This window comes from Pteronotus mesoamericanus, unplaced genomic scaffold, assembly GCF_021234165.1.
Source record: "Pteronotus mesoamericanus isolate MK-2021 breed Mesoamerican mustached bat unplaced genomic scaffold, CSHL_Meso_final contig_78, whole genome shotgun sequence".
NCBI classification, from domain to species: Eukaryota; Metazoa; Chordata; class Mammalia; order Chiroptera; family Mormoopidae; genus Pteronotus; species Pteronotus mesoamericanus.
Window position 1 is genome coordinate 6329182 of NW_026555258.1, and position 26539 is coordinate 6355720.

General features: G+C 56.4%; 3 protein-coding genes across 7 annotated transcripts in view; 2 read left to right on the forward strand and 1 right to left on the reverse strand.

Moving 5' to 3' along the window:
• SH2D3C (SH2 domain containing 3C) overlaps nucleotides 1–7779 on the forward strand; it is a 28604-nt gene extending 20825 nt beyond the window's left edge. For all 4 annotated transcript variants that reach the window (XM_054584340.1, XM_054584341.1, XM_054584342.1 and 1 more), the window contains 7 exons: nucleotides 1206–1330; nucleotides 2844–3379; nucleotides 4295–4410; nucleotides 4819–4990; nucleotides 5720–5831; nucleotides 6065–6271; nucleotides 7213–7779. In XM_054584340.1, the coding sequence (XP_054440315.1) occupies nucleotides 1206–1330; nucleotides 2844–3379; nucleotides 4295–4410; nucleotides 4819–4990; nucleotides 5720–5831; nucleotides 6065–6271; nucleotides 7213–7388 (1444 nt within the window). In that variant the 3' untranslated portion in view covers nucleotides 7389–7779. The remainder of the gene's footprint in view (nucleotides 1–1205; nucleotides 1331–2843; nucleotides 3380–4294; nucleotides 4411–4818; nucleotides 4991–5719; nucleotides 5832–6064; nucleotides 6272–7212) is intronic.
• A 1747-nt stretch (nucleotides 7780–9526) lies between these two features.
• Nucleotides 9527–13332, forward strand: TOR2A (torsin family 2 member A). Of its 2 annotated transcripts, XM_054584870.1 has the most exons (5): nucleotides 9527–9705; nucleotides 10269–10534; nucleotides 11280–11455; nucleotides 12154–12281; nucleotides 12568–13332. In XM_054584870.1, the coding sequence occupies exons 1-5, from the start codon at nucleotides 9552–9554 to the stop codon at nucleotides 12810–12812; spliced, it is 969 nt and encodes a 322-aa protein (XP_054440845.1). In that variant the 5' UTR covers nucleotides 9527–9551; the 3' UTR covers nucleotides 12813–13332. The 2 variants fall into 2 exon arrangements, with proteins under 2 accessions (XP_054440845.1, XP_054440846.1); XM_054584871.1 differs by lacking the exon at nucleotides 12154–12281 and having other exon boundaries at nucleotides 9544–9705; nucleotides 12568–12703.
• On the reverse strand, nucleotides 12840–26336 carry TTC16 (tetratricopeptide repeat domain 16). Its single transcript, XM_054584726.1, is given in 16 exon segments — nucleotides 12840–12905; nucleotides 13397–13515; nucleotides 13518–14063; nucleotides 15027–15111; nucleotides 16592–16757; nucleotides 16916–17058; nucleotides 17581–17746; nucleotides 19282–19423; nucleotides 19783–20027; nucleotides 20609–20823; nucleotides 22759–22888; nucleotides 23486–23586; nucleotides 24658–24801; nucleotides 24965–25055; nucleotides 25366–25538; nucleotides 26319–26336. Coding segments are annotated over 16 exon segments (2550 nt in total).
• Nucleotides 26337–26539: the final 203 nt, after the last annotated feature.

Below are 26539 nucleotides of genomic sequence, written 5' to 3' on the forward strand. Positions count from 1 at the left end.
GCCCAGCCACACTGGCCAGGGGTGAAGTGACAGTCCGGAAGCCTGGGCGTGCAGGGAGCAGGAGGGGGGGCAGGCGCCACCTGAGGCCGCGCGGCTCTGCGGGCACTCGGCCCAGGTGGCGGCCCCAGCGCTCCTTGGCCGGCTGCACGCCCTTGGCCCTGCCCTGCTCCTCTGACCCCCGTGCTCCTTCCTGTAAAGGCCCTCACTCAGACAGCCCCCTGGCCCAGGGGGAGCCCAGGGGGCTGTGCTGTCCTAAGCAGAAGGCCTGGTCCCTGCCACAGGGGCGACCCCTCCCCACCCCACCAAGGCAGGCATCAGAGCGGAGGGTTTTGCTGTTTGCAAACCACCACACGGGGAATGGAATGTTCCCAGTGACATTTTAATGAGACACAGTTGCCTCTGGGACTGCGTGAGACCAGGCCCTGATCCCAGAAGAAGACCCAGCAGCAAGTCCTTTCTAGGGCCCTCCTGTGTACCTAGCCTTCTGCTAGTGCTCTCCCTGGTCCTCCTGGGCGATGGCTCCTGTCCATACCCCCCACCCCCTTTATAGACGAGGAAATAGGCCTAGAGAGGGGAAACCGCTTGCTAGAGAGTGGTAAGCCCAAGATTCAAACCCAGGCCTGTGAATCCAAAGTCTGTGCCCCTCATTTCTATGGCCTCCCTGGCTGTTTGCAAAGAGACCAGCTGTCCGGTGTCGCTAACTCTCGGATAGGTCTCATCTCCCTGGGCCCGGGCTGCGTGCTGCCAGCCAAAGAACTGAGGGCCGGATACCCTGCGGACAGCAGCCACTTGGCCTGTGGTTTGGAACCAGCGATGGTAATGGTGCCAGAATCCACAGGCCGTGTGTGCCCAGGCATCCAAGCATAGTGTGGGAGCAGCGAGGAGGGAGGGGCTGGGCTGGCAGGCCTGACTCCCTCGGGCTTCCCTCCCTGCCTGCCAGCCTCCCTCCCCAGACGGCTCTCCAAGCTGGGGGCAAGGTTCCCAGGAAAGGGAGCAGTTTTCCAGGTTGTGGGCTGCGCGAGCCCTTCCTCCTCTGGGCTTCAGTTTTTGTACCTGTTCACTGGGAAGCTGGCCTTGATCGGCTCTCAGCCTTTTCTGCCTCTGAAGTTCAGCGGTCCTAGGATGGACGCAGAGGTGGGCATCCTCAGGCTGGCTGAGGACCCGGGCCTCTGGGCTCTCTGCTCACGAAGTCGTCTGCTCTGCAGCACATCACTGCCCCACCCCCGGGAATCCATCCGCAACTGCGCCCTCAGCATGGACCAGATCCCGGACCTGCACTCGCCCATGTCGCCCATCTCTGAGAGCCCCAGCTCCCCCGCCTACAGCACCGGTATGGCCAGTATGGGGGGGATAGGGACAGGTGGGGGGAACTGGGGGCGACGATCTTGTGTGTGCACGTGCTTTTGATGAGTTCTGTTACAGTGTGTTACTATGTATGTTTCTACCTCTTCTGAGAGCAAGTGCCTGCAAGAATTTACACTAAAAACCTGCTAGCGGGACTATTGATGTTGACATGCAAACAGATCAACGGCTGGCTCATTGCAGTGATTTATTCGGCCCCAGTTGGGCACTGTGCATAAAGTAGTTTCCAGTGCTTTCCAGTAGTTTCCAGAATGCAGTGAAATCTGCTGGAGGCTCACAGTGTTACTGCACCCAGGCTGTGCAGTGCACAGCCCCATTGGTCGCGCTCCTACTATGTGTAAGGCAAGTGTAGGGCGCTCTGCTGGGCCGTGCATTCACTGGGACTTAATGAAGCCCTGATTCCAAATGGCCGGCTCCAACCAAGCCACACTGTGCTTTTTGCATTTTTTTCTAAAACAAATCAGCAGACTTTATTTTTAGAGCAGTTTAAGGTTCACAGAGAAATTGAGCAGAGCGTACAGACACTGTGCTTTTTTTTTTTAAATACAAAGAAAATTTCTGTTGTAGAGACAGGCCACTAGTTAATTTCTAAAAGAAGAAGAAGAAAAAGAATGTTCCAACAGGCCACCTTGTATACTGTCCATGTGACGGGCAAAGGGCGCAGGCAGAGGAGCAGCCCAGGGGGAAGCTTTGCTGGGAATGTTGCTGTCTATATAGGTCGTCACAAATCCTTCCCCAGACACGGCCATCAGCTTTGTCCTAACTACACCATTGCCTTCAAAACAACACCCCTGAGTGGAAAAGTTAAAATTCCTTGCCAGAAATGATCAACTGGACAATTTCTAAGTGACGTGGCATACTCAAGTACCCAGGAGCCAGGTTTTAAATCCCAGCTCTGCCACTTGCTGGCTGGGTGACCTTGGGCAGGTCACTTCGCCTCCCTGAGCCTCAGTTTTGTCATCTGTAAAATGAAGATCATAAAAGTACTTACTTCACAGGATATTGCGAAGGTTAAAGGAACTAATGTCCAAAGAAGGATCTCACAGGCAATAAGAGCTCAAATCAGATCACCTCTGATTTTGGATGATGGTTTTACTGTTGTTGACCAGGGTATCTCCAGCATACTGCCAGCTCCTGGCACATGTGAGCTCACTAAATCATTATCACTAATTCATTGAGAAATAATTCCACGTGGCTCAACGAATCCCAGCAAGTGCTTAGCCTCCCAGAATCGCTGGAAGCTCCTCCAGGCTCCCCAAGGCTGCTGAGCTTAGGACGGGGCCGTGCAGACTCCTGGGGGCCGGTGATGTCAGAGTATCGCTACTCAGTTTGCTAGAGCCGCTGGGCCGGGCCTGGCCTGGGCACAGGGAAGCAGGGACATCATTTATGGGTGGATGGAGCCTGTCCTTTGGGAAGGGGGTGAGGAAACCTCACTGGGTGGCAGTCATGATAACTAGTCCTCTCTCTCTATCTCCCTGCAGTGACCCGTGTTCATGCCACCCCCGCAGCCACCTCAGCCACAGCGCTGCCCGCCTCCCCTGTCACCCGCCGCTCCAGTGAACCCCAGCTGTGTCCTGGAAGTACCCCAAAACCCCCTGGGGAGTTGGACAAGGGCCCTTATGCCAGCCCCTCCCACACCCTCTGCAAGGCCTCCCCGTCACCGTCACTCAGCAGCTACAGCGACCCGGACTCTGGCCATTACTGCCAGCTCCAGCCCCCCGTTCGAGGTAGCCGTGAGTGGGCAGCGGCTGAGGCCTCCAGCCGGCAGGCCAAGAGCTACGGGGAGAGACTAAAGGAACTGTCCGAAAACGGGGCTCCCGACGGGGACTGGGGCAGGGCCTTCACAGTCCCCATCATAGAAGCCACCTCCTCCTTCAACCCGGCCACCTTCCAGTCTCTACTGATCCCCAAGGATAACCGGCCACTGGAGGTGGGCCTGCTGCGCAAGGTCAAGGAGCTGCTGGCAGAGGCGGACGCCCGGACGCTGGCTCGGCACGTCACCAAGGTTGACTGCCTGGTAGGTGCTGCATGCACACTGGGCAGGGCAGCACGCCTGGCTTTAGGACGGGGATCGGGTGGTCAGGAGCTGGCTCCTCCGTTCCCTAGACAGTCAGTGGGCCTGGGTCCTGGCTTCATGGCGGTCCTTTACTGGCTGTGTGACTCTGGCCTGATTGCTTTGTCTCTCTGGGCCTCCATTTCCTCCTTGCAAAAAAAGCAAAAAAAAGCCCACAAGATATTCTTGCTTCCTCAAGATACCAGTTTGGCACTGGGAATGGACAGCGCTGAAACCCAGTGCTGTCTGACTTCGGGGGCACTTTCTGGGTCCAGGGAATGTGTAAGACCCAGCTCCCCGCCCCCACACCCCCTGGTGGACAAAATAAACAAAACTCATTACCAAGGCTCATAAATATCAAGCCCAGGGTGTTTGCTTTGAGTGAATCTTTGGCCATCTGCCGACCCCACCTCTCTGCACCTCAGTTTCTCCCTCTGAAGTTTGGGGGACAGTGATTACTTGTCTCCTTGGTCTCCAAGCTCCGGAAGCAAGAGAAGAGAGGGCAGAGATGTGGGCTCTAGGAGGAGCATCAGGGTGTGAAGGGAGCAGCCCTGGACTGTTGACCTGGTGTGTGGCAGTGGACAAACCCTATCACTCCTTGGGACTCAGGTTTACCTTCTGGAATAAGGTAGTCCTGGTCCTTAACCTTAACTGAATAGTTAACACGTCAGACACCTCTGGGAATTTTCCCATTTAGCCCCCATTTCACAGGTAAGGAAAATGAGGCTCATTTGCTCCACGTCAGAGAGTTAGCAATGGAGCTGGGATTCAAATATGGCCTCCCAGCCAGGCTGCCCTCCTTGATACAGCTTTCTGACTCCCAGATGGCTTGGGCCAGCCAAGACAGGAAATTAATCAGCCCTCTGGGCGTCCTTGCAGGTTGCTAGGATACTGGGCGTTACCAAGGAGATGCAGACCCTAATGGGAGTCCGCTGGGGCATGGAGCTGCTCACCCTCCCCCATGGCCGGCAGCTAAGACTAGACCTGCTGGAAAGGTAAGGCAACACCCCCACCCCCCGCCCCGCACTCTATCCTTTTGCTTTGGCCAGTCGGCCAGTCAGGTCTCTCAGCCCTGCTCCCAGGGGTTCTGGCCCCTCACTCTATCCCGTTGACCAATCGCAACTTGTCGTTATCAGCTCCGATCAATTCTGGTTTCCCAACGACCGAGTCCTTTAGGGACTCACCTTTGCATCCTCTTGACCAATCACAGCCCATGAATCTTGGCCCCGCCCATAAGCTCTCACACTCGGGTAGCGCCCACTAATCTCGTTGACCCTGTATAACCTCCCAGTTTGGTCTCTGCTCTCCACCCGCTCGGTGCCCAATCACGGGCAGTGACAGGAACCCTCCCTGCCACTCCCTGGGTCCTCGATCCCCCACGCCCCACCTGTCCTATCTGGTAGGTTCCACACCATGTCCATCATGCTGGCTGTGGACATCCTGGGCTGCACCGGCTCTGCTGAGGAGCGGGCAGCGCTTCTGCACAAGACCATCCAGCTGGCGGCTGAGCTGCGGGGGACCATGGGCAACATGTTCAGCTTCGCTGCGGTCATGGGTGCCCTGGATATGGCCCAGGTAGGGAGGGGCCCACGCAGATAGACTGTCTTAAAGAGCCCTGGGATGTGGAAGAGCTGAGTTCTCTAAGGGCTGACCTGCTTCAGGATCAAGTCTTCCCCCTTTTCTGAGCTTCAGTTTCCCCACCTGTAAAATGAATGAGGTGCATTATAGGCATATAAAGAATAAATATAAAATGGCTATCATTGAGTGAGCACTTGCTGGATGCTGGGTACTAGTGCTCCATTAAGTACTTTACAAGTACCAGTTCCTCAAAACAATCTCATGAGATAAATGTCTTTATTGTCCCCATTTTGCTTCTGGAGAAATTGAAGCAGAGCAGTAATTGCCTAAGGTCACACAGTCAGAGGCTGAAAAAGTTGGGGTTCAAACCGAGTCTGCCTAATTTCAGAGCCCGAACCTCATCACACTGCACTTCCTCTCCTCTGCCTAGTAAAGGGCCACCACAGGGTCCTAAAGGCAGCGGTCCAACGCCAGCTCTGCCGCTTACCTTGGGATGGCCCCGGGCAAGTCATTCCCTTCTCTGAGCCTTCCATCCCTCACCTGTAGACGGGGTTGCTGTGAGGGCGTCATGAGATCCTGTGAAAAGAAGTCGGTCAGCACCGCCCCCATACATGAGTGGTGACCGTAATGATTATTATCCCACATCTGGGTGTCCACTCAGCAGGGTGGCCCGCGGCCCCTTGAGGGCCCCTTCCCTGGCTGGTCGCTCATACCTGGTCTCTCCAGATTGCCCGGCTGGAGCAGACGTGGATGACCCTGCGGCAGCGACACACAGAGGGTGCCATCCTCTACGAGAAGAAGCTCAAGCCATTTCTCAAGAGCCTCAATGAGGGCAAAGGTACCTCCCCCATGTCGCTGTGTGACCTTGCCCAGGTTGCAGGCCTCTCGGGGCCAACAAAGACTTTCAAAGAATCTGAGAGGAAAGGCCTGTCCGGGAGTTAGAAGCCCTGGGGACTTCCTAGGGCCTCAGGCAGGCCGCACCCTTCCCCTCCTGCACCTCATTTCCGGGAGCACAGGGAGCAATGGAATTGCTTCAGGGTCTCTAAGAGCCTGCTGTCGCCCTCCTTGCAGAAGGCCCGCCGCTGAGCAACACCACGTTCCCTCACGTACTGCCACTCATCACTCTGCTGGAGTGTGACTCGGCCCCGGCAGAGGGCCCGGAGCCCTGGGGCAGCACGGAGCACGGCGTGGAGGTGGTGCTGGCCCACCTGGAGGCCGCCCGCACGGTGGCACATCACGGGGGCCTGTACCACACCAATGCCGAGGTCAAGCTGCAGGGTGAGTCACTGGCCCCTCCGGCCTGGGCCTGCCCCCACTTGCTTGCTCTCCCCTTCCCTCCGAACGTCCGTGCCCATTTGTCCACCCGTCTTTCCTCCCCCGTTCCCCTGACCCATTTTTCGCATCCCTTTTCTGCCTCACTCATTGGTTCAATGAGCAGTTGTCAGGGGCAGGCACCAGGTGGACACACATGATTCAGAGAGCATCATGGCTCTGTGTTTTAACTTCTCTGAGCCTCAGTTTTCTCATCTGTGAAGTGGGCTTCCTAACAGGTCTGCTTCATAAGGTGGTTTGCAAAGCGCTCGGCCTGGAGCCCTGGGGCTGAGGCACACCTGCCCTGGCCTCCCGGGTCTCTCAGTCTAGTCCAAGGTAGAGCTTTCCTCTGAGAGAAGCAGAGAGAATGTGGCCTTAGAAAAGTCATCTTTTATAGCTTTAGGCATTATTTAAGTCATAAAAGTTCATTGTAGACAAATTGGAAATTAAGAGCAAAAACAGAGTAAAAAAAATAAAAATCACCTACAATTACTCAGAGGTAAATGCTGTGGGCTTTCTGGTATATGTCTTTCCTGACTTTTTCTTCTTCAGAGAGAAAAAAAATTATTTTTTTTTTTTACATTAACTTACAATGTAATGTTTCTTAGGGAAAATTTTGGAACTTACAGAAAAATACAAAAAGAAAGGAAAAATTACCCAGGTCAACCCTCCAGTTAACATTAATATTTTATCTTCTAGTCATTTTTAAATTAGATGTTGCAAATGGCAGGGCAAAGACTAGGCACTCAGCTGTGTGGCCATGTTTATCAGCAAACCTTGTTGAATCTCTGGCAGAGACGGGGGGAGGTGTCCCTGGAGCGGGGCCCGAGGGATGTGGTAGCTCTGGCGAGAGCCCCAGCCCTCCCGAGCTGGATGGTGGTCCCCTAACCCTGTGTCCCGCCCTGCAGGGTTCCAGGCCCGGCCCGAGCTCCTGGAGGTGTTCAGCACCGAGTTCCAGATGCGCCTGCTCTGGGGCAGCCAGGGCGCCAGCAGCAGCCAGGCCCGGCGCTACGAGAAGTTTGACAAGGTCCTCACCGCCCTGTCGCACAAACTGGAGCCTGCTGTCCGTTCCAGCGAGCTGTGACCCCCATGGACCCTTCCCCTCTGTGGCTGCAGGCAGCATTGGGGACAGAGGGGCACAGACCTTTCCCCAGAGCACCCCAGGGACACTGTGATCAGCCCAAGAATGTTCTGGGCTCAACGCCAGGATCTCCCTTTCGCCTCCAGGGTTCTGCATGGGCTCTGGGCTCTGTCCCACTGACTACATGCTCACCAAGTCTCCCTTCAGGAAGAACCGGAACCCTGTTCCTCCCTCCAGCTTCTGCTTCCCTCCTTCCTGCTGAGGTGCCCTGTGTTTGAGCCACGGGAGGCTCCTCATGCCTCCTCACTCTTTCCAGGCATCTGCTCCCCACCAACACCAAGGCCTCCATCTGGCTGTAAATAAGACTCTCTGTTCTGTAAATAGATGTACAGAAGCCATCTTCTTTCTTTCATATAATAAACTTTTATGACTCTTTCCTCTCTCTCTCAGGGAGCCCTGGGGTGGAGGGAGGCATCTTGTCTCAGGTGAAAGGGGAAAGAATTCATTGAACAAATACCCATATTTTGCTGCGTATAATGAGCTCCCATATATAATGCGCACCTGCCCCCCCTTTTTGGTGCGCATTATACATGGGATTATTATACCAATGGTGTTTAATCGTTATACCTATGTATAAGGCACATCCTTATTTTCTCCTCAAAAAAGTGTGCATTATACATGGCAAAATACGGTGTTTATTTAGCACCATAAATGTCTGGGACATTCCAGATTGTACCAGGAGATAGAGTTACTGCCAATGCTAAACCCCAGTCCCTGTCCTGGAGGAGCTTACAGACAGTGGGGGAGACAACCGGCCAATGCCCACCAGTGGGAGAAATGCTGACCTGCCCCGCTCTTACCCCATCCCCTCCCCCGGGAAGCCACAGCAAATGTTCCCACAAATGCACAACCAACGATCCCAGATGTCTGGGGTGGAATGGCTTTTTGAAGTCTAGAATTCTACCTTCCCTCTGGAAAACCAAGAACTGTGACCTGGGTCAGAAGCAGAATGAGGAAGTTTGGAAAAAAGGTGTCCTGACCTGGAGTTTTTCCTCTCTCTTCAATATTGGAAACTAATTTCTTTCCAGGCCTTGAAATGCAGCCTCAGAAATCGCGCGCGCGTGTGTGTTTTGAGTGGGAAACTAATTTCTTTCCAGGCCTTGAAATGCGGCCTCAGAAATCGTGTGTGTGTGTGTGTGTGTGTGTGTGTGTGTGTGTGTGTGTGTTTTGAGTGGGAGAGGGGATCTTTGAAAAGGGATGTGAACACACTTGTCTTGATTCCATAGGTGGGGGAGTAGGCAATGTGGACGAACACGGTTCCAAGCCAGGCTAGGAGTCCGGGGAGCCCATTCACTGAATATGAAACGTCTGGGTTCTTTTCCCTTCTAAGTCCTCTGGGAGGGGCTGGATAACAGTGTGCATCAGATCTTTGGTGGCAGCCAGGCTTGGATTCAGTTCTGTTGTTTACTAGATGAGTAACCTTGGATATGAGTGAGGTTTAACCCCTTGGGTCCCAGTTTTCACCTCAACAAAATGGGACAATAACAGAATCAGTCCCTTAGGGTTGTTGTCAAAACATTTAGCGCATAGTAGCTGTGAGATAAAGAACCAGCATGTTCCATACATACTGGGCTGTCAATAATCACTCATTGATTACTACGAGCCAAAACACTTTATGTGCCTGTACCTCATCGAAATACCACCATTTCTCTTTATGACAGCTACTGTTATCGTATTATAAGACATATAAGGCACCTAACATTAATGGCACACAGTAGGTACTCAAAAACTATTAGAGTTCTTAAAGAAAAAAAGCATGAAAAATGATCTTTGCAAGGTGTAAGGTGCCGCACAAGTTTTCACTACAATTGTTACATCATTCTTGTGGTCCTAATTTATTATTCTTTTGGAGCTACTATGGTGGTAGCCTAGTTACCGTGACCATGGAAACGCGGCCCGCCGTCCCGGATTAGACAGTTCGCGCGCTCCCCCTGGAGGCACCTTTCGGACCTGCAGTGGGACAACTGGGCTGGCCTGTGAGAGTGAAAAAAGGGGAGCCGGGAATTGTAGGCCAAGGGAGGTGGCTGCCGCGGAGCGACGCACGCCGGGAGCTGTAGTTCTCAGGAGGCGGTTGGCCGCCCCCAGCCCAGCTCGTCCCGCACCTGGATGGCGGCTGAGGCGCGTGGCTGCCGGCCCCGGGGCTCGCTCCTCCTCGGGCTGCTCGGTTTGGTCTCGGCCGCGGCCGCCGCCTGGGACCTGGCTTCGCTGCGCTGCAACTTCGGCGCCTTCTGTGAATGTGACTTCCAGCCCGACTTCCAGGGTGAGGAGAGACGGGACGGGGAGACCCGAGAGCCCACGGACTCCGGCCTTGCGCCGGGACCGGACCTGGAGGGTAGAACCGAAGGGCGGAACCCCCAGGCTTCTGGACGGCCAGGGCCGGAAGTGGGCCCGGCGTTGAGAGACGTCTGAGAGCCGGGGCACGGGACTTGGGGCGAGGGTTTGGGGATGCCCATTTGGGAGAGAGGCCTTGGACAGCGGGGAGGGTTAGGCCTCCGCAGTGGAAGGGCGGTCGAGAAAGAAGCCTACCTTGGGGATGGGCAGAGGGCTCTGGGGCAGACCCTGTTGACATCTCGCACCCATTTAGGGCTGAGCGCAATTCAGAGGGAGGCCTGGTCGGGGCGCTGCCGAGCTGAATCAGGCCTGAGGGTGGCTCCTGCATCCAGAGACCCCGAGGGCCCCACTTGCTTTCCGCAGACATCTTGTGAAAACATCCCAGACTATAGGGGTCCCTAGACCAGCTTCCAGATATCACTTCCCCCATGAATCTCTTCCGTGGCGGGGGGCGTGTCCTCAGCTCTGACACTGTCCTTCTTGCGGCCCTAGGTCTGGAGTGTGACCTGGCCCAGCACCTGGCAGGCCAGCACTTGGCCAGGGCGCTGGTGGTGAAGGCACTGAAGGCCTTCGTGCAGGACCCGGCCCCCACTAAGCCGCTGGTCCTCTCTCTGCATGGCTGGACAGGCACTGGCAAGTCCTATGTCAGCTCCCTGCTGGCTCACTACCTCTTCCGGGGCGGCCTCCGCAGCCCCTATGTGCACCACTTCTCCCCAGTCCTCCACTTCCCCCACCCCAGCCACCTGGAGCGCTACAAGGTAGGCTGGTTGCGTCTTGGGTCATTCTCTTGCATCGCGCCATACCCTAGGGACTCAGTCCTAAGCCCAGAGAGGGGGATTCACCTGCTCCAGGCCACACAGCCAGTTGGGGCGGGCCCTCAGGACCCATCCCGAACAGAGCTTGGGATACTGCCATGCTACCTGGCAGGGAGTTAGCTCTCACTTTAATTCCTGGGTGGTGGGGGAGCATAGTGGTACCTACCTGCCAGGGTGGTTGTGAAGGACATGAGGTTATATAATTACAGGTGGTAATTATTGAGCACTGACCTTTGCCGGACAGTCTGCACTCTCTTCTCTGTAAAGCACTTAGCCCCAATTTGAGGCTCAGAGTAAGTACGTAGTAAACGTCAGCTTTTATTGCTACTACTGCAATTAGTCTTGTAGTTATTGATTGCAAAGTACTTCGCAGGCTGATCCATTTCAACTGTCAGAACTGCTGAGAAAGTTCCCCGGGGCAGGAAGGAGCCTTCCCTTTTTGGGGAAAGCAGTAGGCGTCAGGAAGGAGTCCTGGCGGCAGGTGTCGGGCCTGTGATTGGGTCCCTGTTCTCCTGCTGACTTGCTGTTTGAGCTTGGGCCACCAGGGCCGCAGTTGGGCCACCAGTCCCATTAAGGTGCTGTCCGCGAGACCCCGCCTCCTGGGAAGGGGATTAGTTCTTGCCTTGGGGAGCGGTCGGGCTGGGAGAGCAGCCACAGTCCCCCTCAGACTCCTGCCTCTCTCCTACAGAAGGACCTGAAGAGCTGGGTCCAGGGGAACCTCACTGTTTGCGGCCGCTCCCTCTTCCTCTTTGATGAGATGGACAAGCTGTCCCCAGGCCTGATGGAGGTCCTGCGGCCTTTCCTGGGTTCCTCCTGGGTTGTGTACGGGACCAACTATCGGAAGGCCATCTTCATCTTCATCAGGTGGGATGTGGCTGGGCAGTGGGCATAGTGATGGGGACCCTTGTTGGTCTCTGCCACCCAGTCTTGGCCTGGGGTCCCACAGCAGAATACTGTCCCCTGGGCCCAATCAGGCTTTCCCAAAGCCCCTCACCCTCTCCACAGTGACACTGCCATTCAAGGTGGTTGACTTCCTCTTTGACGATCTCAAAGCCCATTCTGGGCCCAGTCTTTTTGGTCCTCACCATTCCTTTGTGGACGCCCTGCTGGGTCCAGAGTTCTCCCTCTTTTGTGACTAAGAAGACACAGGCCTGGGAGAGACAGAACTGAGGTTCTAGTAGCACCGCTAAGAATCCTTGCTATGTTTCCTCAGGCCAATTACTTGACCTCTCTGAGCTCCCATCTCCTCTCTAAACAGCGGGGCCGAAGGAATACCCCACTGACTTCCTAGAGGTTGGGTGAGGGAAGTCAGTGAAGGGACTCGGAAATGTTTTGGAGACTGTAACGTGTACGGCACCTATAGGAGAATTTCCAGGGGTCACGGTTGTGGACACAGGCTCTGGAGAGGGGAAGTGGTTCCCTTGGAGTGTCTTCAGCGGGTTTGGCTCCTGCCGGCCCTGAGCTGGACCCCCAGGCTCAGGCAGTGTTAGGTGGCCTGTGGGAAGCAGGGCCAAATCCTGCGCATGCTGTCTGAGCGTTGGCCCGGGTCCGCGTGTTTTTAGCAACACTGGTGGTGAGCAGATCAACCAGGTGGTACTGGAGGCGTGGCGCAGCCGCCGGGACCGCGAGGAGATCCGCCTGCAGGAGCTGGAGCCGGTCATCTCCCGGGCTGTGCTGGACAACCCACACCGTGAGTTCGGCCCGGGAGCCCACCCCTGGCGGCCTCGGCAGGCTGGGCTTCACACCCAGATCGACTGGGCTGGGACCTGATGCTCTGCCCACTGACCCAGTATTTCCCAGACCAGGCTCCGGCACTCCTGGCTGTCACACAACCTCTCTGAGCCGTGAGCCCGGGAGGTGTCAGAGAGCCGCGTACCTACACTGGCCTCGGGGCGGGGGGGGGGGGCGGGGCGGGGCGGGCAGAAGCCCGGCTTCTGTGAAGCTCAGCTTCTCCTCCCCGTCGTCCCTTCCTACAGATGGCTTCTGGCGCTCGGGCATCATGGAAGAGCATCTCCTGGACGCCCTGGTGCCCTTCCTGCCGCTCCAGCGGCACCACGTGCGGCATTGTGTGCTCAACGAGCTGGACCAGCTGGGCCTGGAGCCCAGGGATGAGGTTGTCCAGGCCGTGCTGGACGGCACCACCTTCTTTCCGGAGGACGAGCAGCTCTTTTCCTCCAACGGCTGCAAGACCGTGGCTTCCCGAATTGCCTTCTTCCTCTGACTCTCCAGGCGGCATCCTTGCTGCCCTCTACCTGGCCAGGCCACGCAGGGACGTCTTGGGGCCCCTGGCGGAGGGACCCTTGTCCTGAGCCTCCTGGAGAGTGGGGCCCAGAGCACAAGTGGAAGACGAGAAGTGTGGCCAGGCCGTGAGACAGAGGGTCCGGGTGGGCCCTGGCCTCTGAACTGGTCTGAGGGCCTCTTGGCCTCTGCGTCCTTCCCCAGGGGAAAGTGCCGGTCACCTCAGAACCTCCATGAGCCTGGCCCTCGCCCTTCAGTCTGAGCCTCCTTAAAATGTGAATTGTAACTCAGGGACTGTGGCTCCTGGCGGCTCCCTCTCTCCTCGGCCTTTACCGTCAACCCCTTGCCCTAGCGCTATACCCCACACCCCATGGCCCAGGATTGTAAAGCCAGGCTGAAACTTCTCAGTCGCCACGAACGGAGCAGCTCAAACTGCCACTTGGGCCTGGTTTTTAAAGTGTTTTAATTTTGTAAAAGAAGAGAATAAATAAACTTAACCGCGGGACCAGAGTAATGTTGGCTGAGGTTTCTAATTGCTGAGTGCAAAGGTGGTAGAATATTTCCCGCCTCCAGCAAGAAGTGAGGGGCTTGGTGCCCCTTCAGAGAACAGTATGACCGCCAGGGCTGGGGCTCTGGCCAGCCTGGATTTTGCTGGGCTTCTGGCTCAGGTCCTGAGTGACATTGTCTTGCTGGAAATTAGGCTGGTGCTCTGGCTTCAGCTCTGGGGAAACCTGCTTGGTCTTGCTGGGACTCTGGCACTGGCCCTGGGTGGCCTCAGTACTGCTGGGGCTCCGACTTGAGTCACACAAAGTCTCAGTCTTGCTGGAACTTCGGATCCGTTCCCAGGTCCGGCCCTGGGTGGCCTCAGCTTTGCGGGGTCCCCAGCTCTGGCCATGAGCAACCTTGGTCTTTCTGAGCCTCCGCCTTGGGCCTCGGGCAGCCTTGGTCTTGCTGGGCTTTTGCCCTGGGTCCTGGGTGGCCTCGGTCTTGCTGGGCCCCTGGCTCTGGCTCTGCGTGGCCTGTGCCTGGCAGGATCTCTGGCCCTGGCCCCAGGCGGTGGCCCTAGTTTCTCTGGAGTGGTGGCTCAGGCTTAGGCGTCCCCTGTCGGTCCCGGAGTCTGACGACTGAGTCCCCAGTACGGAGGAACCAGAGAACATCGCAGGGGAGGCCGGGCTGCTCCTGTAATCCTGGCACGTGGTGGATGTCTCTGTCTCTGAGGTCAACAGCGTCCTGGCTGCGGAGGGTGTGCCAAGAGCACCCATCATGCCACGCTCCCGGGGCAGCGCCAGGAAATGGAGGCGGTAGGCCTCGCCCTTGCCCGTGTCCCAGAGGCCCTGCGCAGCCCAGGGGAAGGCCCACCGGAGCCCGCCAGCCCACCCGTCCTCAGCAGCCTGAGCCCTGGAGGTGGGCGAAGGATGTAAGATAAGGGGGACACTGAGGGCCCCACTTGCCTAGCCCTGGTCTCCACTGTGCTGGCTGCCCCTTGCTCTCTGCGTTCCAGCCATAACCAACAGCCTGCACTTTGTCCTGCTCCACCCTTCCCACACCTGACTGACCCCTACTCCTCCTCCAGGTCCTGGGAGCCCTCTCTGACCCCCCAAAGGGGGCTAAATGCACCCACAGCCCTCCAGTGTGCCTGCACTCTCCTGGTTATCTGTTGATACCTGCGTGCCTCCTTCCCTTCAGGACCAGGAGCTCTCCGGGGCAGGGACTGGGCCGCCCCTGCCTGTGACCAGCGTGTGGCGGAGCCCAGCCCCGGGACTCGTGGCTGGATGGACTGTGCTAATGGAAGGACAGAGCTGGCCGCCGCTATTTTTATCCCTGCCTTGGACTACTCACACCTGCCCTTGGGACTCTGTTAGGACTCTGGTCATGCTAGTGCCTGGCAAAACTGGGGGTAAAAGCCCTCTGCGGGCTTGCTTCAGGGAGAAGCAAGGGGGCAGAGGAAAGAGGGGCCTGAGAGGGAGCGCAGTGGCCGTGGGGAAAGCTGATCGGTCCCAGGGCTGGGCTGCGCATCACCTTCCGGGGCGCTCAGCACGCCCCCTGCGAAGGCAGGATTGCCCTCCCGCTTTAGAGTCATGCAGCTGTAAGCAGCAGAGCCCACTTTCACCCCAGGCCAGGGAGTCTCTGACCCCTGACCTTTGCCCTCTTTGCTGCTATGGCTCTCTCAGGCCTGGCAGGAACATCGGGGACTTACAGCCCAAGATGGAGCTTGAAGAGGCCTGGTCGAGGTAGCTGTCGGACAGGGACCTCACCTTGCTCGGGGCGGGCTCCGGCGTCTCCTGGGACAAGAGACCAGCTGGGCAGTCAGGCTGCAGTGGCTCTGGAAGGCCAGCAGGTGCTGGGACCTTCAGTGACTGTTCCCTTCAGCTTAGAGCTTCTCAGGGGTCCCAGGTTAGGGCTGGGCGGGGACAGGGAGAGGCTGAGACTGGACCGGAAGGGGAGTGGCCAGCCTAGACAGGCAATGCCCAAGGGGACTGTGAGCAAGGCAGTGTCCAAGGGGGCTGCATGGGCCTCAGCTTCCCCATCTGCAAAATGCAAATTCATGCAAGCCCAGAACAGGCTTCTGTAAACTGTGAAGCGCTGTGCCCTGGGGAATGGCTAGTGAGGAGCTGAGGAGCTTCTCCATGCTTTACACGTCTTATCCCATTTCATCCTCCCCACACGTCAGGAGGAAACTACTGCCATTACCATTTCATGGACCAGGAGACCAGGAACCCAGGCACGGAGCACCTAAGCAGGCTGCCCAGGGCACTCAGCTAAGGAGAAGCTGGGCTTGAATCTGGGCCTGCGGGACCCCACAGCCAGGCTCTCTGCTGCTGGTCTCCTCTGCCAGTCCACGCCCCAGGGGGAACGGGCAGAGGTGGGGGTCGCTGACAGCGCTGAGGCACAGGCACCAGCTCAACACTTCCCTGCGGAGGGGGCTCACGCTGACCTCAGGGGGCACACAGACCGAAGTTTCGAAGTTTTGTAGCTTTGCATTCTAACTGAGCCAGAAAAATGTCAAGATAGCCTTTTCCATTTACAACAAGGGATTATGGGAGCCTGTGTCCTTCAGTCAAGTAAAGCTCCCTCTGCACGCTGATTTACATGCCGTCCCCCGGCAGCAGGAGCGTAATGACCTACTGGCCAGTCACGGGGGAGAGTTCTCCATGGCGGGGAGTGGGCAGTCAGCCTGGATGCATGTTGCAAACGCTGGTGAGGGGAGCAGAGACAAGATGGCACACGGCTCTGTCCCCTGAACAGCAGGCACTTGTCTTCGCATTACATGGCAGGGGATGGGCTGGGGGAGGGCCTCGCAGGGGGTGCCAGGGGCTCCTGGGGAGCTGGGAGTCTTTTTGGATGTGGGTGATGATGTCATGGGTGTATTCAGTTTGTGAAAATTCATCAAACTTCATTTAGGATTTCTGGACTTTTCTACATGTTAAAATCAATACAAAGTTTTTAGAAATGAATTTAAGAATTAAGAAAAGTCTGGCACGAGCGGCCAGTGCAGACAGCAGCATTCATGACGGACAGTGTGGGCGAGGTTTGAGAAGGCCTTGTCCTGAGGGGCCACATCCTCACATGCACTGTCTCAGGGTGCCCCTTCCCGGTACCATCCCCCCCTCAGAGCAAGAGGTCCCCAGCCCAAGTCACACAGCTGAGTGGTGGCAGAGCCAGCCTGGAAGCTGGCCTCCAGCCAGCCTGCGCCCCTCAGCTCGGGCCGGGGGTGCCTTCCCGGGGGTGGACCTCGGGGGCTCTGGCGTGTGGCCCACTCACCTCCTCCTTGGGGCCCTTGGCCTCCTCCGGCTGTTCTGGCTCTGCCGGCAGGGTCTGGGGAGCGGAGCCCAGCTTCTCAGAGGCCTGCGACAAAGGCTGTTCCTGCTTCCACAAGAGCTGCAGGGCCCGGGCCTTCTGGCGCTCCAGGTCCCACTTCCTGAACTGCCTGCCCAGCCACGGCCCCAGAGCACTGGGTGAGGCTCCCTGAGCCACCCCACCATCCCCAGGACTGCACAGTGGCCTGCGGGGGCAGCGGGGGCCAGGGGAGCCTCGAGCCCCAATCATTCCCACTCGCGGCCTGCGCCCCTGGCCCAAGGAACTTACCCCATGATGCCCTGAGAGATGCTGTCCTGCAGCCTGCTCTCCATCACCTGAGTCAGCTGCCACCTGGCCAGGTGGGCCACCTGGGTGCCAAGCACCTCCTCCATTGACATGCACGGGAAGAGGTCAGCCATCAGCGGGAGCAGCTGCCAGGACAGGGGGTGACCAGAGCCAGGTATGGGCCAGGGCAGGGGGCTACCAGGAAAGGGGACTGCCCTGCCCTTGCAGAGTCCCTTCGCAGGGCTGAAAAGGGCAGAGTTTACAAACTGTTGTTTTTAAAGGGCTGGACTCTTGCCCCAGAACTGTGAGGAGACCACGAGAAAGGAGTTGGGACACTGACGGCATGAGTCCAGGGTTCTGGAGCTGGACAGGTCAGTCTAACCCCCAAGCTGTGGGGCCTGGGGCCAGGGAGCCGGCTCCTCGGAGCCCTGCCCTCTTCGCCTGTAAGTTGGGAAGTGATGATGTGACCTGCCTTGTAGGGCGCTGAGGCAGGTTAGACAGGGTGACGTGAATGAAGTGGTTAGAACAGTGCCTGGCACACAGCAGATGCTCTGGCATTAGCAGCTCTTATTTGTTGCTAGGAAACCAAATTTCTTTTAGGGACCGGGAGTATCTTTAGGCAGCCAGGGGCGTTGACTCCACCCTCCTGGCCCCTAGCAGGAACCCACCTTTGGCTGCTTAGGGTCAAGGAGCAGGGCAGTGGCAACATCCTGGCGGGCCCCAAAAATGTTCTGTGTGAGCAGCCGGCTCCTGGCGCGGTGCACATAGTACTGAGCCTTCTGGGGATTGTGCTGGATGGCCATTGAGAAGTGGTCCTCTGCCTTCTTGAATTGCCTGCAAGATAGTGGCCACGGGCTTTCAGTGAGCTAGGTCGCCTGGGGGGACGTCACAGCTTCTGGGCTCCGCTGGGGAGTTTGGGGAAACCCAGGCCGGCTGCTGCCCCCTGCTCTCTGCCCCTCTGCTCTCCTTGTACCAGCTATGCTCCGATGGACCAGGCACTCAAATGCTGATATAAAACCCCAACATAAGTGGACATTTTTATGATCTTGGATTAAGGAAGGGCTTTCTGAGGATGTCATACACCTAGCAGTTAAAAATTAAAAAGTTAATCTGTGATTAAATACTAAGTTATTGAGCAGCAAAACACCACAAAGGTAAGCAGAAATGGGAGAGATATATTTTGCTACATAGGGTATATGATAAGCTAATTTTCCTAACCTACAAAAGACCTTTTATAACCAAAAAAATTTTTCAATGAGCGATTTAATAACAAAATGAGAAAAGATTTGGGCAAGGCATAATGGTCAATAAACACATAAAAGGTGCTTTGCCGCACTAGCAGTTTAAACATGCACAGTCAAGTGCAAGAGAGTAATTTTTTTTCCTACTAGATTAGCAGAGTTGAAAAATAGTCTTGGCCGTGGCCTGGTAGCTCATATGGTTAGAGCATCATCCCATACACCAAGGTTGTGGGTTCAATCCCCAGTCAGGGCACATACAAGAATCAAGCAATGAATGTATCAGTAAATGGAACAACAAATTGATGTGTCTCTCTCTTGCTCTCTCCTTTCCCCTCTCTCTGTAAAAATCAACTGAAAAAATAAAAATAAAGAAAAATAGTCTTAATACCCCCCACTAGTGAGATTTGGGGAAACCAAGACTCTTTTCCTGGGAGAAATTTAACTGGCTCACTGTTTTTGGAGAACTCTTGAATATTATACAAAATGTTAAATTTCACACTCTTTAACCTAAGCATTTAACTTTTGGCAATTTAACTATATTGTTACTAGCATGAGTGCATGAAAACATATGTCCTGAATGCTCATTATTCCATTATTTATAGTAAAAAACTGAAAGCAGCCCAACTATTCATCAGCAGTAAAGTGGATAAATAGATAAAGGACAATCCTCTATGGTCCCTCCATAGAGTAGAATACTATGCAGGCAATAAAGAGAGAATGAGACAGTCCTGTATGTAATGCTATGGGAAGTAAAAAAGCAAGTCGAGACACAATTTAGCATGATCTCCCTTTTGTAAATGATCATTGTTAACACATGCATTGGAAACAATTTAAAGGAATCTTTACCAAAGTTATGGGGTGGGAAGGCGTTCAGAAGTAGATATTAGAAGGAACTCTCATGTTGAGTTATAACTTCCTGAATACTTAAGCTTTTTATAAAAAGTACAATTACCATAACATTCAGGAAAAAAAGGGAAGGGTTTTTAGCGGAAACTTGGAAAATAAAATCTGTATTTAGGAGACACAACTCGTAGAGCAGAAGCATCTTGACGCAAGGATCCCAGCTGGCGGCTTCGCACCGCCCCGGCCCCGCCCCCAGCGCCTGGCCCCGCCCCCGCCCGCGCGCACCGGCTCTTTTGCTCGCAGAAGCCCATCTTCTCCTGCAGTAGGCCCATGCGCAGGTTGGCGCCCTCGTCCTGCGGGCTCAGCGCCAGTGCCTGCTGGTAGTCCGCCTCGGCGAAGGTCAGGTTGCCCAGCTGGAAGAAGCAATCTGGGGCCCGGGCCGCGCCGGCGTGGGCTGAGTAGACCCCCACCCCCACCCTCACCCTCAGTGTCCGGGAGCCCAGCTCAGCCTGCTCCACCCCCCGGAGGGCGGGGCCTGAAACCTGTGACTGGCGTCGCCAGTGGGCGGCTGCGGGAGGCTTTGTGTGTCTGATTGCTGAGCAGTCCTTAGCCAGACCGTAGCCACCTTGTCGAAGGCGAAGCTTCCCCAAGGGTGTCCCTGGGCCACTGAGAGTCTTAAATGTTCCCTCTTTCCCTCCTTCCTTCCTCCCTCTCTCAGGAGCCTCAAGCGCCCAGGCCAGGCCTTTGGGGAGGCGAGCGGCTCCGGGCCGGCCAGCACCCACTCACCGCCGCGGTTGATGTAGAGGCCTTTCTCCTGCTGCTCGTCCCGGAGGGCCTTGTTGAGCAGCAGCACGCTCTCCTGGTAGGCACCCTGCATGTAGCAGTGCACGGCAAAGTCGTTGTAGGCCAGCAGGAGCTGGCGCTGCGCCTGCCGCACCATATCCTCCTGGTGCTCCGTCATCATGTCCAGCGCCTTCAGGAGGTCCTCCACGGCGGCATCAAACTCCTGGAGCCGGCGGTGCACGGTGCCCCTGTGGGGAAGGGACATGAAGGCCGAAGCAGCGCCATTGACTGGGGGTGGCCTGTCGAGCTGCGGCCTACCCTGGGCCTTTTGACCCGCGGAGGTTCCCCGGACCCTCACTGGGTTTGGCCTCTGGGGCCTGGATTGCTACTCAGGTAACCTGCTAGTCACTAGTAATTCAATTTTTCTCAAAAATGGCTTTCCTCTTTCCTCTTGGGAGCCAGGTGTATGCCAGCCTTTACACCCAGGCCTTTGTGTGTACAGCACCGATGTTTCACCGCCCACTGTTCATACAGGGAAACCCAGGCTCAAGGGACTTAAGTAGCCCCGAATCAGGTGGTGAGTCCTTGCCGGGGGCCGATTCACACCCAAGCCTTGTCCACTGAGTTGGGCGCAGCAGGCCCGCGGTCCCGGGTTCCACAGTTAACTGAGGCTGCCGCCTGCAGAGCCCGCCAGCCATGATGCTCTGACTGCAGTAGGGGTCAGGGAAAGATTAGTAAAGGTTCGATGGGGAAACTGAGGCCCACGTAGATTCAAGAGCTCCCAGAGAGCGCTCAGCTGGACCGAAGATTGCACCTCCCCCGCCAGTACCGGAAGAGGAAGAGGCTGGGGTCCAGAGGGTTGTTCTGGATGGCGCAGGTGACACACTGCAGGGCATGCTCCAACTTGCCCTGCACGGCAAGGGTCCTGGCATCTTGGTGTGACTTCTGGGCCTGGTCCACCATCATCCTGAGCAGCACCTTGGCCTGTGGGTGCTTGGGATTCAACAGCAAGGCGCTGTGCAGGTCTTGATAGCAGAGGTTGGGCTGCAGGGGCCAGGGATGACATCAGGGGCACTGGCCAAGCTGAGCCCTGCCCTGTCCAGTAGGGGGAGGCAGAGCTCCAGGCTTGCAGGGGCCTTGTCTGGGCAGGCTGGCACCATGCCACCCATCCCGCGTGGCTCTGCTTTGCTGCTCCGCCTTTTCTGCCTCTTGAAGCAGACAGGGAACACTGTGGGAAAATCCCATTCTAGGCCCAATCCTGGGTGACCCCTTTCCAGATGTGACCTCAGGGGGCCCAGGTCAGCCTTGGTGGTTCCTACCATGGAATGGGATCTGGAAGACCGTCTCCCTGGACAATCTGTGAGGCCCATTCGGGGTGGGGCAGGGGGAGCATCCTGATCGTGACTGTCACATCCTTCCTGTCCCTCGTCCCTCACTGCCTTGACCTTTACGCCCAAGAGAACGCTGACTAAGAGCAAATTCAGGCCTGGACACGAGCAGAAAACATCCCCAGGCAAATACCTTCCACTGGGTGAGCACGCTGTGTCAGTCAGTCAGCGTGCAGTTTTAACAAGTGCCCCGTGTCCTACAGGGTAATTGGTTGAAGGGTGAGCAGAGCAAACAGTGTGGACACCAGGAAGTCGCGAGGGGACACACGGGAGAGGTTAGGGGCAGGACTTTGGAGTAGGCCTTTGTTCAAGGGCAGCGCCACTGAGAACTGGCTGTGTGACCTTGAGCAAGTCCTGAGTCCTCATCTGTGCAAAGATGACAAGGGGTTGTGTCTACCGAAACGGTTATTGTGAGCCTTTGAGATAAGTATGAGTAAAGCGCTTAGCACGTGCATTGCCAGGGCTGAAGTAGGGGGAGCAGCTAAACTCCCGACAGCAGTAATTATCGATAATTACTAGTCTCCTGCCTTTGAAAGACACTCCCCCACTGACTCACTGTGGGACACGAAGCCCAGCCCCCAGCATAGGGAAGGTCACATTCCATCCACCCCCGCCATGCCCCACCTAGTGAGCTGAGGGGAACCCCGGCAGATCCTGCCCGATCCTGCCCACCCATTCCTTCCCCTCCCAAGTGTCCCAGCTCCCAGGCACCAGGCCTAGCCAGGACACTGGTCATCGCTCTGGATCCCTCCCTTCCCTCCTGCACCTTCCCTGTCAGTCTCTGGTCCTGACTTCCAGGGAGGGTGGAGCTGCCCCCTTGTCCATCCTCCCCAGCCCCTTCCTCTTCTGCTGGATGGCACCTGCCTCCTCCCCAGGCTCCCGGCCTCCGGACTTGCCCCTCCAGCCCACACTCCTCTGGCAGCTGAAAGGATCTTTCCAAAGCCCACTGCTCCGGGGAGCACCGTTCTGAGGCTCCTACTGTCCCCAGGAAGGAGGCAGGGTCGTCCTGGGTTCACAAGGCCCTGCCTGATGCCCTCACATACCTGAAGTCCTGTCCTCCCTCGTGACCCCAAGTTTCCCTTGCCCCTAAGCTGTTCCCTGTACTGTCTGTCCCCATGCCTAGCCTAGGGAGTGTGCCAGCTGGGGGTACTTAGTAAATGTTCGCTGAGGCAAATGAGGAAAGAAAGGAAGGAAGGAGGGAGGGCCGCCTTATGTAATGGATCTCTGATGCTGCTTCACATTCTTCTGAAATCATCCTCCACGCAGTTATCTGCTTAGGGACGTCCACCCTAGGCTGCGAGTTCTGTGACAGCAGTGGTGGCACAGGTCTCTTACCTCATGGTTTCTGGGGGCCAATGCAGGCCTGGCCCAGAGCCAGGGCTGGGTGACAATGGGACAGCTACCTGACTGGGCAGCGGAGCGGTCAGTGCCAGCTGGGGCCTCTGCCCACAGAGGACAGTGACCCTGCTGCACTGTGGGGCGGCGGCTCCAGGGCTGGCTGATGGGCTAGCGGCTTCCTATAGTCTCAGGGTGTGCTGGGGGCACGCGGGCTGGGGAGGGGCCACCGCCTGGCCCACCCTCCCTGTCCTACCTTCTGGAAGAAGTGATAGAGCCTGGCCCGGAGGATGTAGACATCAGCATTGGCTGTGCCATGCTCCACCTCCTTGGTGACAAGTGAGAGGCAGTTGCAATGTTGTTTGAGGGCCAAGAGACAGGCTATGCTGCAGGCAAAGAGCGAAGGTGCTCTGGCTGCTAAAGCAGCAACTCTCAACCTTTTTCGTCTCATGGGCCACATGAACTAATTATTAAACTTCTGCAGCGCACCAAAAGATGTATTTTTTTGCTGATCTGACAAAAAAATAGGTGTAATTTTGATTCATCCACACCAGACGGCTATTGTGTTGGCTGTTGTTATTATTTTTTTTAATCCTCACCCAAGGATCTATCCATTGATTCTAGAGAGAGAGGAAGAGAGAGAGGAAGAAAGAGAAAGAACTAGGGAAACATTGATGTGAGAGTAACAACAATCCAACCTGGGAACCGAACCTGCAACCCAGGCACGTGCCCTGGTGGAGAACTGGATCTGCGACCTTTTGGTGTATGGGACGATGCTCCAACCAACTGAGCCACACCGGCCAGGGCTGTTGTTTTTTTAATTTAACAATGTAAGGGAAAGAGGTCAGCATCCCTGACTAGACAGTCAGGTATTACATATTTTAAAAATTCTTGCAGCACGTGGGTTGCGTGTCTCTATGCTGAAGGGACGGGAAGGGGCTGCTGGAGCAGCAGGGCCGGCAGGACACACACGGGACACTCACCATCGGTAGCGGAAGCAGGATTTCTCGGGCTGGAGCTCAGAAGCTTGCGAGAAGATGTTCAGGGCATCCAGAAAGGCACCTTGCTCAAACAGGCACTGGCCCTGGGGACACAAGGAGCAGTCACTTCTGCTTCCATCCCTGGCCCAGCAGCTCTCCTGAGAGCGTGTGGGCAACACTGGGGTGGAAGGGAAGAGAGACAGGAGACGGGGACAGAGCTCTTTACATCTGGAGAGACTTTAAGAGTCAGAGACACAGAGATGGAGAGAGATACAGAGCTAGGGAGAGACAGTACGAGACAGGGAGAGACACACACTTGGCGAAAGGCAGCAAGACAGACAGACACACGGGAACAAAAAGCAATAGACCATGTCTGGGAGGAAGACGAGAGCAGAGCCGACAGTAACAGGCTCCAGCCGGGACCAGGGCTCCGGTGCCCAGTCCCGTGTTGAGAAGAACCTGAACTTGCTATCTCACTGGTACTAACTAGCATCCCCCTTTCAGGTGAAAGAACTGAGGCTCAGAGAGGTGAAGTAACTTCCCCAAGGTCACACAGCAAGTGTCAGTACTGGACTCAGGACCTCGACAGATGAAACATGTGGTTTGAGTGTCCCAAATGTTTCTTTTCAAGAATTGAATGATTACGGGCATTAAAAACAAAGATGTCAAAGTTGTCAAAATGAAAACAAAATCAGGACTCTGTTGGTATTCATCATTTAATATTTTTTTTAATTGTAAATGGGGCCAGTATTACCTTTTTAGTGCTTAGAGTCTCTAGATTTTAGGTCTGTACTGTCTAATACAATAGCTGTCAGCTTCATGTGGCTATATAACCTTAATTAAGGTGAAATACAATAAAAAAAATTAGTTCCTCAGTCGCACTTGCCACATTTCAAGGGCTCAGCAGGGGCATGTGGGTGATGGCTGCTAGATCGGACAGCGCTGAGTAGATCACTGTCATTATTGCAGAAAGTTCTGGTGGACAGCGTTACAAATCTGTACCCAGGCCTGGTGGTTCGCCCACTCGGGAGGTGCCAGAGGTCATGAGAGAGGCCACAGGTGGGGACACAGATACAGGGAGTCAGAAGTAGGCCCAGGAGCGAGGAACGCCCCACAGCCGGAGGGAGACCCAGCAGGCATGGGCGTGAGGTGGGCCCCTGGCGTGGCCCCAGCACCTGCAGGTGCAGCACCAAGGTAAGGCGCTCCAGGAACTTGGTGTTCTCCGGCTGGAAGGAGAAGGCCCTTCGCAGGTTCTGGATGGCTGAGGAGAAGTCACAGAGCTGGATGTAGGCTTCAGCTCTTAAGGCATAGAAGTGTACCTGAAGGAGAGGAAACCCAGGCTGTGGTCCCCTCCCCACAGCCACCCTGAGGCTGGACACTCACAGAGACTTGGTGGCCCTGAAAGGAGGGGCCTGGCAGGTGTGACAGACAGGGAAGCGTGTGCCGGAGGCTACCTGTGCCCACCCAAGCCCTCCCCCTCACCAGCTGGGGGTCCAGGTGGAGGGCGCGGGAGAAGAACAGCACGGCCAACTCCCAGTCCTCTTGCACCAAGCACCGGTAGCCTCGGTGGTAGCTGTGGGGACAGGGGGCGCAGGCAGAGGGGCTGGCCCCGCCCTTGACCAGCCCAGGGCATACAGCTGGGGCTGTGCGAGTGCGTGGGACGCCCTTGGGCGGAGAGACAGATGGGGTAGACAGAGATTCTTGGAGCTCATCCGGGCGGCAGCCTTTGATCCACCGAGGCAGAAGATTACACAGGTGAGTTCACTGAAGCCCGGGCCGGGGGGTGGGGGGCAGGGGGGAGAGCGACTGGCCCAAAGCTGCACAGCATGTCAGTGGCTGTGCAGAACAGAAACCAGGGACCCTGGGACACGGTAGTCACTCACTATTCCCTGACTTTTGAGGGCACTGTTAACCCAGTGACCACTGGTTTTATCTCATCAAAGCTCTGGAACACCTGGCTGGTCCCAAAGATGCGCTGTAGGATCTCCTTTGGGAGTGGAGCCACCCGTGGCTTTTGGATGTGCTGTGCAGGAGGCTGTTCAGGCCCCAGAGGATCCTAGAACCAAGGGAGAGCAAGCTGGGGCAGGCCTCCGAGATGACCCCCCCTCCACTTACACACTCTGGTCACTCGGGTCAGGTGTGTTACAGGATGGAGGGGGGAAGGCAGGAGGCACAATCGGGGGTCTGGTGGCACTGCCGCCATCCTTATTCCCCTTAGGGATGTTCCACCCTCCCTCTCCAGTCCTGCCTCTCTCCCTCTCCTACAGTCAAGGTCAGGGGCCAAGATTCTCAGGCTCACACTGCCCTCTGCTCTCTTCCTGGTCCCCCTCAGCACCCTTCTCCAGCTACTGACACCCAAAACTCTGTCCCGAGCTCAGGCCCTGTCCCAAGCTGCACACTCCAAGGGCCTGCAGGTGCTAGCATGTCCTATGCGACCCCCACGCCCAGCAGGTCAAAGTGGAGCACCTCACCTGACTTCTGCTCTAGCTTTCCCATCTCCGTATGTCCACCTTCTCTGCCAGCCAGAGACCTAGGTCCCAACAGACCTCAAGTCCTGTCTGCCCCACTTCCTAAAAGCCTCTTAGATTTCGCCTCTTCTCTCACCCTCTCTTCTGGGCCAAGGCCATCTATCTCTGCCAGGACGCCAGCCTCGGTCACCCCTTCAACCTCCCCACTGGCCACTCGTCCCAGGTCCTCTGTTCTCTGCACAGCAGCCTGACACTTTCCTGAATTGTACAACTGATCCTGCCTCTCCCATAAGTAAACCTTTTCTGTGAACTCAGTGTACGCCTCTTCTCTCCCGACCCTCTGCCTTTGCTTTAGCTTTCTCCCGCACCTCTCTGGAGTCTGTCATGAGGCTCCTTCCAGGAAGACCCGTGGGACTGAGTGGGCTGCGTCGCGGCCCTGGGCGCCCGTTGCTAGGCACCATCTCCACGACGCCCACAGGCCCCGCCCCTTGGCCCCGCCCCTGGAGTCCCAGGGTTTGTTGGAGCCAGAAAAATATTAAACTTTTATTAGCTGGGGAGACTAAGGCTACAGCGTAGGAAGGGCTCGCCG

Coding starts and splice junctions, on each gene's coding strand:
- TOR2A (XM_054584870.1), top strand. CDS start 9,552: ATGGCGGCTGAGGCGCGTGGCTGCCGGCCCCGGGGCTCGCTCCTCCTC. Junction 9,706..10,268: donor CTTCCAGCCCGACTTCCAGG/GTGAGGAGAGAC, acceptor TTGCGGCCCTAG/GTCTGGAGTGTGACCTGGCC. Junction 11,456..12,153: donor GCCATCTTCATCTTCATCAG/GTGGGATGTGGC, acceptor GCGTGTTTTTAG/CAACACTGGTGGTGAGCAGA.